The sequence below is a fragment of the Eimeria tenella genome, genomic scaffold, assembly GCF_000499545.2.
Source record: "Eimeria tenella Houghton genomic scaffold, Eth_scaff8, whole genome shotgun sequence".
Classification (NCBI taxonomy): domain Eukaryota; phylum Apicomplexa; class Conoidasida; order Eucoccidiorida; family Eimeriidae; genus Eimeria; species Eimeria tenella.
In genome coordinates, this window is record NW_013543455.1 from 97,312 (window position 1) to 110,596 (window position 13,285).

Genomic DNA, 13,285 nt, shown 5'->3' on the forward strand with positions numbered 1-13,285 from the left:
TGACATTGCTATGCCTTACGTTACGTAATGAAAACTTGGTGCCTTTTAGACCAATTCAAGGCATAGTCACTCTAATGAAACATAACACGGCTCACAAGGCGTTCTTGCTTGTGTAGGCTAGCACGCTGCTCTGGTAACTCAAACCAGTAATGTGTAGCAACTTGTAGTATAGCAGCCTCGGTGGTCTAGGTTGGTATCTCTAGCACAAAATTGCTTCAAAGCCTTTTATGGCTGTACCAGAGGAGTAGCGAAGAGAATGGGAACCAGCAGAGATAGCATTAAAAAGCCCTTGGTTTATTCCGTGCTACAGGATCAGTGGTGAGTTTCGGCGCTAGCACCCCATGGCAAGTCCATTGAATGCACAAAATGGGCCTATTTTGCAAATTGCTGTCAGCGAGGCAGTTTCTTCGAGAAACTGCCTCGGTGACAACATGTGCACGGAACAACACACTATGCAAACAAGCTGATAATTCCGCATTTTTTTGCATATGAACAGACAAGAAAAATCCGCGAACAAGATGCGCTGGCGTCACCATGTGCACCCGTGCTTCATAATTTTGTGAGAAAGGCACATTATTTCGCGGGTGTGTTTTCGTCCTAATCTTACTGCGGATGCGCGATCTTAATCTTATTGCACCTGCGCCATCTTGCAAACCGATTGGGGATTCATCTGCACGTTTGGTACTTCCACAGTGAACTTTGCACAATACACAAAACGAGCACAGGCCTGCAGGGGACCAGAGGGTCTCTTCTTCACAAGGAGCTTAGCGCTTGACGCCAGCCATGGTGAGTATACCATTCAAAAACCAGCGCAGAAGCAAATAGGACTACAAGGCAATTTAGAACTTGACACTGCTTACCCTGCCCAGATTCCCTTCATTGTGGGTGATCTTCATCACGGGGAAACGCACGATATAAGCTGCACAACATCAGAGCCTCATGCATACTGCCCTCAGACTACTAGCAGCCTTTCTAGATGTTCGACTTTATTATATGATTCTGGGGAGTGTCTGTCAGGTCCATCATATTAGATTAGAAAATTTAGGCTTCCAGAGGCGTATGAATGCTCATAGAGGGCGTGCCAGCAGTTTTGTTGCCGGATGATGCGACTGAAAATTTTTGTGTTCAGTGCTCTTGCTGCATGAAATGACGACTAGGAGATCATCAAAGCCCTATTTAGACACCAGCATCACAAATTGAAGAGAAGCCACCTCAGCTCTGACAATATTCGGACCGCCCTCCGTCTTCAATTTATGTCCGTCAGTCTAATTAGAACTTTTGTACACACTGCTTCAGCCAATCTGTGCTTAATTGCCTCTAAATTCACCAATGACCTCGTAAATCCCGCAAGTAGTTATCGTAAAGTTTGTTAACTATTCCTCAAACATCCTATATACAGAAAAAATACATCAACAACTTCATCAATCAAAGTCACTGATTCATGAATCGTCTACTACTGCCAAGCATTAGATCAAAACTAAAGTCAAAAACTGCCAGCCGCACACTGCCGGCGGCTACTTTGTAAGTGGATGACGAGGACTCACATGACATAGCAAGGCAACTAATCCTGGGCTCAAAGCTCAAGCTTCAAACATGCTAAATCGCTGGTAAAAAGCGAGAGTAGCAGTAAGTCGCAACCTGCCAAATATGCGTGCTCTCAAAGGATAAAAGACAAATTTAACTGACACAAGGCGGAATGATGAACGTGATGCAACCCGAGTAAGTGACAACTTTAAGCCGGAACTAAACGGCCTTAGCTGAGCTTATACAACTTCGAAGCCTAGTGTGCAGCGTACAAATGCCTGTTCTTATAAGGGAAAGGGGGAAGCCCACAAGCGTGAACTCCAGCTCCCCCCCGCGGACTAACAATCCTACAGCGCGTGTTAATTCCACGGACTTGTAAACATACAGTCGTGATAAGAAAGAATAGTTCACGGTGCCAGGACCCTCAGGTGCCCACAGCAGCCACGGACGAGTTGAAAGAACTCGTCCTACAGACTTTCTATGATAGTTCCACTGCGTGCACCCGATAAGCGGAACGACGCCAAAACATAGATCAACCCACAGATCAATCCATGCGGCCTTTCAGAAGGCGAGTTATAATCTTCTCAGGAGTCCTGCAAAAGCAGCAGCGCAGCAGCAGCTTCGTGTGATACCACTTAAATCCTTTGTGGTGTAATCGCTCCGGTCCAGTAACAGGAAACGCGTACAGCTACAACAGCACCAGCTGCACCACTGGCTGCTGCAGCAACAGTGAAAACGGCAGTAAAAGCAGCAGCAGCAACTTACACAACGTGAACGACCCCACCCCAGCCTGACACGCAATCCCTGTCCACACCAGCAAGGAGGCACTGTGAAAGGGTCTCCAAGAGCTCCTCCTCTCCCTACAGGTAGAAAACAAATGCAGCGAGTAAAATTGACGAGGAAGGCAAAGGAACTACAATGCGCTGCTCACGCAGTGGTGGGGGAAGAGATGGGCTGAAGCGACCAGTTAGAGAGACAGATTGCAACAGAAGAGGAAGGAGTGAAGTAGCCTGTGACAGTGACAAGCTGCGACAAAACAGACATACATATCGGACCAAAACAGACCACGCACCAGAAGAAGGTTACAGAGAAGGAAAGAAAAGAGCAGACAGAGCCACAGCAGAATCACCCAGGTGAAGACACGAGGCACGAAGTTTCAAAGAAGAACAGCGAGTGTTCCTAAGGGAAAACAATGAAGACGGTGGCATGCTGTACGGAAACCAAGCACACATGATACGCAGAAGCGAATGCAAATACAGCAGCAGACAAAACCCATGGCAAAATCGAAAACAGCCGGCAAAAATATGACCATAGCTGATCAACGTGAAGCTGACCATTTTAGGTCTCCACATTGCCTCGCATATGCCTGCGAGCTGTTCTTTGGCTGTGCCGTTGGCAATGAAGTCCTCCGCTTTGCAGGCAGCCCCAATGCAGTCGAAACCTGCTAGAAACGGTTTATGCGTGTCCTTCTCTAACCCGGCAACAACAGGAGACACGAAGAAAGGAGCAAAGCGACGCTCATACAACATGGACGATATCAAAGACGACACAAGCGAGGGGGTCATCCAGGGAAGGTCTTCACGCAGCAGCAGCAGATTGCAACGGAAGCGCAACTCCTTATGCCTGAAACAAACACAACCGTTACGGCAGCATCTTCGGCTGGGTTTTGGTGCTTCTTTCTATCTTTGGTTGCTTGTCGAGGCTCTATCCTTTGCTTCTGCTCCATGATACTTGCTCGTCGCCTTCCGTCTTTGCTGACTTGCGTCTACCCCTCCCCGATTTAAATGCATTCTTGTTTCATTCTGTCACCTTTTGCACCGAGACAAGCACAGTTGCGTGGAGCTAGGTGCCTTCGGAAATCAAATTATTTCAGTTCAAGACCATGCAAACACAAGTGCACAGGTTTCAGTTTACCTCTTCAAAGCGCACTTACATTGTCTGCACATCTGTGGCTAGCCCTGGGAAGGCGACAAAGCACTGTTGGTTTACTTTGAAGCACTTGTCGAACTCATTGCTTATAGTATTGAATCGATTTATTCCTAGTCGACGATCAGCAGCAATGCCCACACAGCGGTCACCTGCCATTGCCACCACAGCGCTTCCGTTGTACTCATCCTGAAGACACACACCATGGACAGCAACCGTCACAGAAAGGAGCGCAAGGATTGTCGTGTTCCTATTGAGTCACGCAGGCACCAGCACCTCTTGTGCATTGAGGGGATCCCTATATGGAAACAAGGCGTCTTGTTGTTGACACTGCTCCGACGCTGTTGCTGTAAGCCGCATGTGCTCTTAGCGGCAGGCCTCACAGGCTGAGGATCGCTACAAGGCAACCCCGCTTACCATTTTCAAATGAGTAATGATATAAAGACCTCAATAATGCACAAGTCCTGAATAAAGCCCCTAACGCTTCTTGTGGCTCCTGCTATGGCGGCTCCTAGCTGCTTCTGCTGCTGCTGCTGCTGCAGCTGATGAGACACAGATAGCATGAAGGGGTCGTGCTGCTGCTGCAGAAGGACAGCAATGGAACTTACTAAGCCTTGGTGCGACCTTAAAAATAGGCATAAAAGATAGTTACCGCGGCGGCAAGGAGACAGTAACAGTAACAGCAACAGCAACTGCGGCAACGATCCCTCCCGCTGTTGCTGGTCTGCCGGAGCCAAGCAAGTGGGGGAAGCTGCAGAAGTGCGGTGCAAGAGCCTCGCTCAGATCTATTCTTATTAGTAAGACAGAATTTTTTGGTTACATAGTAAGCAGCCGTAGCAGTAACGGCGGCTGGAGCAGCAGCAGCTAGAGCTGCTGGAGGAATGGGACTGAGTGCCGACTGGAGCCCTGGAGTTGCATGAGATTCGTTTTTTCCTTATTGGGTGAATGCACACAATTTTTTACAAGTACATGCTGCGACTTTTCCAGGAATACAGCAATTAGTGTCCAAGTGAGCCCCAACAGATGAAATATATATACATCGCCAAACACGGTTCACCGTCAACGACGGCTTTGCTATGCATATTGGATGCACGCCACCCCACAAAACCATGACCAACAACTCAGTACTGGTAAGTGCATAGCCAGTTGACATACCTACACCACAGCAAGAGAATGGAAGAATAGCCAAACCAGTAGTCGCAGGACGCTGGTGGCGTTATTCTGTCTGTGAAGTGGATACGCGCCACCCGAGCAGGCATCCCAGTCTGCCTTTCTAGTGCTCCTGAGACTGTCATCTCTCTTCTGAGCTAGCAATGGCCTACCCCATGGAACCTAAGAACAGCTCCCGGTGCATTCCAGGCAGATCAACTCCACCCCACCCCAATTAACAACAACTGAGAATCCCCAGGGACATTCAAGCGCGAAATTATCTACAGCAGCGTATAATGCTTGTAAGCATTCGAGACTGATGCAGGTGAACGGACTTCCACACTTCCTCCTGGCCACAAGCCAATGGGGCCTGGCAAAAGAGTGCAGCTACCTTCTGTTGCTGCTCCACTGAAGAGCCTTCCACCCCGTTCCCTGAAGTTTCGCTTCCTGCTGCATGTCTTAGGTACGCAGGTGCCTTACAAATCACCTAGGGCGTAAACGGAAGACGGCGGAGTACTGTCGCCACTTCAGCTGAGCACTGCTGCCCCTAATCTCCAGTTCCGAGTCCTGTTTGTGCGCTGAGCCCTTATCTACTGGAACCACATTTTCACAAGGCTTCTTAATAGGTAGTGGCAATCTGGGTGCTGCCGCTGGCATGAACACCCAGCAAAGTGAAAGGCAACACACTAGGTACTAGGTACAGAAAAAAGACTGAGTCGCGCACGAAGAAGCCTAGGGCACTAAGAATGACGGAACAGGCATGCGAAGAGACAAAGCTTCGAAGAGGAACTGGTCGCATAAAACGCTGTAAAGCTGCAAATACGGACCCTCCGTCTGCGAGTCGCAGCATAAAGACGGCGGGGCCTCTGCTGGCCGTCACTCCGACTGCGGCTCTTTGAGACAGTTACTAGCAGAAGGCCCCCTAAGGTAGCAAAAAAGTGTAAGACAGCCTCATGCAGTCTTCTTGTTCCTGGGTTTCTGGGCATCCACTGCAAAATACCGTACGTCGTGCACAAGGGACCCCGGGGGCCCCTTCGACGCCAGTATGTTGCTTGTCGCGCTCTACATAACGCCAGATGCTGTCTTCAGAGCCCATTTTCTTGTTATATGCGACCCTTTCATGACTTCGAAGTTTCTTGCTTGTCAGCATATCCGTGGAGGCCCCTGAAGGTCCGTCAGGCTACCTATCGCGGTACTTACTGTATGTTGCACCTGTACGAACGGCTGTAGCGGCGCCTTCTGAAGCAGCAGCACCACCTCCTCTCAGGCGGGTGCCTGGTCCTCAAGCCATCCTGAAAACAGCAATTCTCACGAGCAGAAAGCTGCATTTTATACATGTTCTGTAGGCAGCTAAAGCGACAATGATGCTGGCTGGTAGCAGACAAAATCAGAAGCAGCAGACAAAGAGAGCAGCAGCAGCAGTAGCTACTACTGCTGCTACTGCTCCTTTTGTCTCCTGCTTCAGAGCCAGCACAAAAGCCGCCGCAGACAAGCATTAGCAGTCGCTGACTTCAAGTCCTTGAGCCAGAGTGTAAGCCATCACGTCCCCCGTCTCTGCGTCAGGGCCGCGTCTCTGTCGGCTCTCTTGTATCCCTTCGCCCCAAGAAGCAAACAACGACCGGAAGGAAGAGGAAGTACCTGTTGCAACTGTGCTTTGCATTGATGCGAGGTCTCGACTGCAGAAGCAGCGTCACCAACAGAAAAAACAGGAGTCGCAGTAGTTCTGACCAAAGCAGCAGACGGAGCAGAGGCAGAGCGACGATAAAGAGCACGCAGACTCGCTGCGAGGAACAAGCCTGTGGCTGCTGTGTGCTCCCGCTGCTAAAAATGCGCCGTCGTTTGCAAATGTTGCGGAAGAACCAGCAGCTACTGCGGCAAAAGCAGCTGGTCTTCGACACTTACCGCTCAGCCTCCAAAGTGCAGCATCGTTGCTTCAGCCCGTCGATCAGCAACGCTTGTTGCTCCAGAGACCGCTGCTGAGCCTGCTAACAAATTGTAAGCCCTCAACCATAGGCCCTTAGCCCCGAACCCCTACCCCTCCGCCTCAAGCCTGGAGGGCAGCTCCAAATGTGAACACAAAGATCAAACAAAGCCGCACCTCCGTCTGGGCCGTCAAGGCATCCCTCTGTTTTTTCGTCTCGTCATGCTTCTGTCTCTCCGCCTCCGCTTCCCTTAGAGCAACTCTGGCGTCCATTAGCTGCTTCTCCAGCTGCTGCTTCTCTTTCTGCAACTGCTGTATGCATTCGGAGCTGCAGCCAGAGCACAATAACAACCAGCTAATCATACGACTCGTTGGCTGGCAGTTACTGCGGCGGCTGCCTGAACTCGACGTGGCACTGTTGCATTTGCACTTACGCGCACTGTAGCTGCTGCTGTGAGTGCTCGAAAGAGTTGAAGAGATGGTGGATACCGCAAGAGACTCTATCGACAATAGATGTTTTGTCTCCTCCTGCCTCCCTAGAGAAAGACGAGAAAACACAGAGGCAAAAGCAGGTTCAAAACGTAGTCATTGGTTCAACAGCACCCAAGAAATGAGGCAGAAGGGAGCACCACACAGACACGAGGCAGTGGCCAACTAACGGAAGAAAACATGGTGCATCGAGGGTCCCTCAGCCCTAACCAACTAACAACAGGGGGCCCTGTGGCCGCTGCAGTGTCTGTACAGAAAGAAAAAGGGCGCTGGCAGGAGCCACTGAAGCCCTAACATAGTCTTTCGAGGCCTCCAAACAGTTGCAACCCCACAAAGGCCCTCTTTTGCATGTACTGTACCAGCTACGAGGTCACCCCCGATGTTTTGGGGGCCCCTGCCTCTTAAGAGCCTCCCGCGGCTCGTTGAAAGGCATCAAAATGCCATTTCGGCTTCTTGAAACACCTGTATAGAATCCCTTTTCGCAAGTGGCAGCGACTCGACACCCTATCTTAGCATACAGATGCAGCCAAGGACCTTGCGAGCCACTTGTGATATCCCTCCCACGCTTATGAGTCCCTTTGATGTAGGGCCCTCGTCTCAGACCAAAGGTTTTTATTTAGGCACGGTTTGCTGAGCTTACTGTCCTTGGCGCTGTCGGGCTGGATCACGGAGCGCAATTAAGGCCTCCATCTCTACAAAGAAGGATTTGGTCGCTTCTGTTTCTCTTGCCTTCTCCTCAAGTGCCTCCTTTAGCTTCTTGTTTATTTGTTCCCTTACATCTGACCACATGAACGCGAAGGCAGACATATCATTACGCCCACCACAAAAACACAGGCTAATAGCTTTGTCCCGGCGTCAGGAGTGTGCTGCTCAGGGCCTGCGGTTTACGACTTGAGATTTAGCGTTTGGCAACTGGAATTCGGGATCAAGGGATTGCTTGCCGATCTCTTCCTGGAGAGCCAGAGCGCTGAGAGAAGGACTGCCAAGCAATTTTCCATCTTCTAATCCTATTTGTAAAAAATCAGGCATGGCAACAATAACAGCAAGAACTGCTGCCGCCGACGTCGCCGCAACTGCAGGTGGCAATATTGTCGCTCGTTTTGTTTCCTCTGGTAAGCATTTTGTTTATGTGCCTTTGCTGTCCCTTTTAATTTGAAAGCAGCACCCTCTGTGGCTTTCCTGTGTCCTGTTGCCGTTCCCACAGCTCACCAGGTGGCGCCATTGCACGCCTGTATGATGTTTGCGCTGCCCGACGGGGAAGAGTTGACAAGGCACCGTTCGTGAGGGTCCAAGCGTGACAAAAAAAGGAGAGGTCAACTCGATGCACTGTGAACTCAGTCCAGCCGGCGTTTTCTATTCTACATATAGGAGGGCCCCCGCGGGGCCCCAGGGCTCAACAGAAAGGAACAGAATGGGGTTTGATGAGATCTTGGTTTAGAATCGTCCCTCGTAAAAAGCAATTCAAACATGAGATCTCCAGTCTAAACCAAACAAAAAGGAACAATGCAATTCATATGAGCCACACAAATGGCCTCACAAACGGCCAACGCCAGTTGCTTTGGGTAAAGGCGGCTACCATGGCGGCCCCTCATAGGAAGCTGCCGCATTAGAGAACACCTGTAAAAAGTCCCTTCATATTTCTCTTTCTCACTAATTCACTTGACTATCTGTATGCAATGTGTGCTATGCCTGACGGCTACGGTTCAGGGAGCTAAGTTTCAAGACCTCAACAGCAACTGCCTAGGGTCACTTGGGCTTAGTTAGTTAATACCTTAGGGCTAAGGGTTTTAATTTGCAAAACTTCTGTTTGCAAATATATCTAGGCATTCGGGCAAAACCGAACAACGTGTAATGGGCAGCCCTTCATGTGCTCAGCCAGACAAACCACCAAGTTGGGTTTTGTACACTGTTAAGTCCACGTGTCTTCTTCCCTGAGAAAACTTGCTGAAGGTCACGTCGGCTAGTTTTTTTGAAGGTCACTTCAGGGCAAAAAGCAAGAATAAGGTTCGCACTCGTGTTTGGTGCCGAGTTCTTGCTGCCGTGAGAATGTGAGGAGGGTGGTTGTGAGTCTTTCTGTGTACAGGCTTGCCTCTTTGTAGATGGCATAACTCTTTGTGCCATGATCGTCCATACACATTGGTTTTGCGGCTTCCAGAGATGCCTTCATCCAACGGTGACTTAAATCGACGGTGTTTACTGCCCTCCTTAAAAAGCCCTACAGAGCTCAGCTCAATGAGTTAACTGAGGAAGGCACCGAAGGATTCGGCAGCTGCACTACCGAAGTTTTGTATATACGTAGACCATGTGGGCCTCTACCCACGTTCGAAGGTCCTACTGCGTGTATAATCTTGTGTTGCATTGCGCAGCATTGGGCCACTGCTCTTTCTTTTTATATTATCCATGCCTCATAGCATTCCCTTGTCCGTCCTTAGATATCTCTGTGCCCACCTCTCTACCTTCCTCCACTCATTGGGCCGCCCCTGTCCATATCTTTGTCTACTGGTTTCTTCACCATCCTGCGCGCCCCTCTTCTGGCCGCCGTATCTCTTCCTCACTGCCTACCTCGGTTCCTGTCCGCTCCTGGCATTGCCTCTTTGCGACTCCCTTGAGTCAAATATTTGGTTATGATTATCCTCTCTTACTGAGCCATTGCCAGGCTGTGAATATATCTCTGTGCAACTGTCTTCCGGTGCAGGTTGTGCCTATGTCTCTGTGCATCTGTGTCTGTGCCACTGTCTGCAGCTGTGTGTACTTTCTGTTTCAGGCTTTCTACATCCATATTTTTCTCCTCTTCCTCCACATATATTTGTTCTATATTTCACTTATCCCAACAAAAATTGCAATTGTCTCATTCATTTCGCAGAAGGCCCCTTTCTTTGGACTGCACCCCAGTGGGTCAAACACTGCAAGAGACGGGGCCCTACAGCAAGGGACTCCTTGACGCAAACACAAGGGGAAACCCACCAGCAAGGGACCCCCAAACATATAACAAGTCAGAAGGGCCTCAGAAAAAGACCATCTCGTCCCCTCTAGCAACACACAAGGCGACCCAGTGTGTTTGGCAGGGTCCCCCATAAACCACAGATACCGGCGGTGGCCCCCCTTTAGGGCGCCCCTCCAACCCGCCTTCGCTTAAACGGCCCCCCTTTAGGGACCCCAACATATGACCCCGCATAGGAAGCAGAGATACACCTTTGACAAACTGCTGCACCAACAGGTGCAGCAGCAGCACCTGCTGCTGCACGTTTCGTTGCTGCAAAGCTTGCAGCAACCACGGCTTTTATAACAAGAAGAAGGCCCAAGGAGACGCCCCCTCTCTGCGGGGACCCTCGTAAGCGTTCTTCAAGGAAGAAGAGACGTCTTCGCAGTCTCCCTGGACGAGTCTGCGGGCGTAGGAGTGGCCCCCCACTGCGCGTCCCTTCGCCAGGAGGGTTTACATTTTGAGCACTCTCCACATTGGGGATGTTTTTTGCTGCTGTTGCTGTGGCTGCCCCGCTGTTGCTGCGTTAGAGAGTGGCTGCATTACCTTTTGCTCAGCATAGCCCCAGGAGAATACAGAGGCCCCTGGCGGCCCCATAGACAAAGGCTCCTGTTTCCCATTCAAAGCTCGTCATCAGGGATAAGGAAGAGCCTCCGTGTCTCTGCCGCTGCTTCTGCTGCAGCGGCAGAAAGAGCAGCAAATTCCTCCCTAGGGTCCTGCAGTAGGCAGTCTGGACCATCATGCTTCCTGTAGAATGCAGCGAGAGGGAGCACCAAATCAGCATCTGCTTCCAGCAACCACGGCAAGGCACCCGCCACCGTGAGTGGGCCTCCGCCTCCTTGAGACCCATGAGGAGCCCCAATATAAAGGCCGCCCAAAAGTTCGCCCAAAGGCGTTGTATGAACCAAAGCGACAGCAGTTCCTTCGTGCAGAGTCCCTAAAGCCTCCGACAGCGACAGCAGTAATACTCCACCTGGCAGCCTGGAGCCTCTCAATTGGCTGGGAGGTGACTGACCTCTTCCGCAGCCCCTGGGGTTGAGAGCCCTATCTTTATTGTGGCTGCGTTCAGAGCCCCCTTTATCAGCAGCATGAGCTGCGCCTAGTCTGGTCGTTCGATGAGATACGCAGGCCCTGGGACAAGGCTCTTGGGACCCGGACCGTATGTTGCTGGCCGGCTTTGTAGGGTCTGGAAGGGGGCCCTCCAGCCTGGTCATGTCCACCAGGCCGTACACTGTGCTTTTAGGCAGAACAGCAGAAACAATATCGGCCAGCTCGGGCAAGGATGCCTCAATGAGCACCAGGGGCCTCTCTATCCCCAACCCCATCAGCAGCAGAGCTAAGTCATGCACCCGCTGCACTTCCAAACCTTTTTGCAGGCTAAGCAACACAGGAACCCCACCCCAGGAGGCACCCGCAGACACAAACGAGTGAAACACGCAAGAACCCCAAAACCAGCGCGCTTTATACCCTCTGTCTCCACCGCCAAGCACGCCAGGCTTGGCTTGCATCTCCTGCTTGCTGTTCTGTTGCATCTGTGGATTGTGTGGCTGTTCCTGCTGCTGCTGCCTGTTGCTGCTGTTGCTTCTGCTTGTGTGTGCCGTCGATCTGGTCTGTGGGGGAGCTGCTAGCGCTGCGTGTAGCTTGAGTGAGGGGAAGGGCCCCCAAGCTGTCTGTACAGTAGAGTAAGGCAGAGCAGGCTCTGTAAGATGAATGCCCCCATTCTTCAAAGCAGCATATAGGGCAGCTCTGCTGCTGTAAGCCAAGTACTGCACCCGTAGGGGCCCACCCCCCGGAATAAGCGAAGAGTAGTTCATGGACAAGAGCGACACAGCGGCCTCCAGCACCCGAAACGATATCCCTGTAGGTCTCAGCTGCTGCTGCGCATGCTGCTGCTTCCGCTGTTCCTGCTGAAGCTGCTGCGTCTGCGGAGGCAGCGAACGCACGGAGGCTGGCAGAAAGGGAATCCCGACGAGCCCCACCCGAATGACACCGCCCTTGAGGGCGGAGGACAAGAGGTCACCTGCACCAGCGGCAGCAAACAGCGCAGCAGCAGCAGCAGCAGCGCACGGTTGGCCCTCGCAAATCTACCTTCTTAGCGTGTGAAAGTTGCAGCCTTCACGAGACAGTTGTTTGACACAACTTCAGAAATTTACGAAGGACTGTGTGAGCTCCTTCCACAGAGAGCAGCATCAGCAGAAGCAGCAGCATTGCTCACCTTTTGTGTCTGTGGCTACGGGAAGCAGAAATGGGACAGGGGGTCGTGGGCCACCCAAGAAGAAAGGCATGAGAGGTGGGGGCTCTGCGTGCAGACCCAAATAGCGCCTTAGGGAGGGCAGCAGGGACTCCGCTGCTGCGCTCTCGAGGGCAGCCTTCAGCGGGTCGTAACACTCTTGCTTGTGCAGATGGAAGGAAGCCGCAGCACACGCATCCTTCCCAAAAGGCTCAGTCTCATGCTGCATTTCTTTTTCCTCCCTTTCCTGCTGCTTCTGCTGCTGCTGCCCGGGGTTTTCTCGTTCGTATAGGGAATGGGAGGAAGTAGCGGAGTTAATCTGCTGCCGCGCCTCCTGCTGCTGCAGAAGGACTATCTGCTCATTCTGCCGCTGCTCTGTCTTCCGGGACTGCTGCGGCGGCTGCAGCAGAGGTGCCGCTGGCCCTTGCACTTGCTGCAATGACTCTTCGGCAGCAGCACCACTGGAGGGACGAGTGGCACTGGTATCAGCTCCCACTGCTTGTTCTTCCAGAGGTTTGATTGGCTGTGATCGCTCCGGTTCGTCACTGAGTTCCCATAGAGTCTCTTGACCGGGAGGTCTCTCGTGAGGCCCTGGGGGTCCTCCCTGGGGGCCCCACTCGTCAGATGTCATCATCACGAAGTCGAGAGGTGGGGGGCCGAGAGCCTCCTTGGCAGGCAGGGCAGGGAAAAGAGAGCGAGGATTCTCTGTCCCATCTGCAGCGGATAAAGAGGCATTTGCTGCTGTAATGACTCTGGAATGAAGCAAGAGCAGCAGCAGCTGCAGCAGTAAGACTGTGGGCATGGAAAGCTGCACACGTACGCGGCAGAGCCCGTGCAGTGACCCCCCGAGGCAGCCAGCTATCTGCGAGCACCGTCTTCGTATCTCAAAGCATGTCAGGTGCCTGCCAGAAGCCCACGCTTTGTCGCCGTGTTCGGGGCCCCCCTCCACGTCGGGGGGCCCCGCTTTCCTATTGAACTCCCGCGGGGGCTGCGGATGTTGGATACGCATCTTTGTTCGGGTTAATGCTCTTAGATTTAAAAAGGTGGATAAAAAAACAGAATTAGA

The 13,285-nt window shown here is 51.8% G+C and overlaps 3 protein-coding genes across 3 annotated transcripts; all 3 read right to left on the reverse strand.

Moving 5' to 3' along the window:
* Positions 1-2,068: 2,068 nt before the first annotated feature.
* On the reverse strand, positions 2,069-3,870 carry ETH_00031210 (proteasome subunit beta type 3, putative; the record flags this gene model as incomplete). Its single annotated transcript, XM_013378243.1, has 5 exons — positions 2,069-2,117; positions 2,290-2,384; positions 2,859-3,147; positions 3,458-3,639; positions 3,868-3,870. The coding sequence occupies 5 exons, from the start codon at positions 3,868-3,870 to the stop codon at positions 2,069-2,071; spliced, it is 618 nt and encodes a 205-aa protein (XP_013233697.1).
* A 1,461-nt stretch (positions 3,871-5,331) lies between these two features.
* On the reverse strand, positions 5,332-7,816 carry ETH_00031215 (uncharacterized protein; the record flags this gene model as incomplete). The annotated part of the gene is made up of 6 exons (XM_013378244.1): positions 5,332-5,433; positions 6,110-6,275; positions 6,502-6,581; positions 6,698-6,848; positions 6,955-7,056; positions 7,650-7,816. 6 exons carry the CDS (start codon positions 7,814-7,816, stop codon positions 5,332-5,334), a joined length of 768 nt encoding a protein of 255 aa, XP_013233698.1.
* A 2,793-nt stretch (positions 7,817-10,609) lies between these two features.
* On the reverse strand, positions 10,610-13,228 carry ETH_00031220 (uncharacterized protein; the record flags this gene model as incomplete). Its single annotated transcript, XM_013378245.1, has 3 exons — positions 10,610-12,009; positions 12,205-12,971; positions 13,137-13,228. The coding sequence occupies 3 exons, from the start codon at positions 13,226-13,228 to the stop codon at positions 10,610-10,612; spliced, it is 2,259 nt and encodes a 752-aa protein (XP_013233699.1).
* Positions 13,229-13,285: the final 57 nt, after the last annotated feature.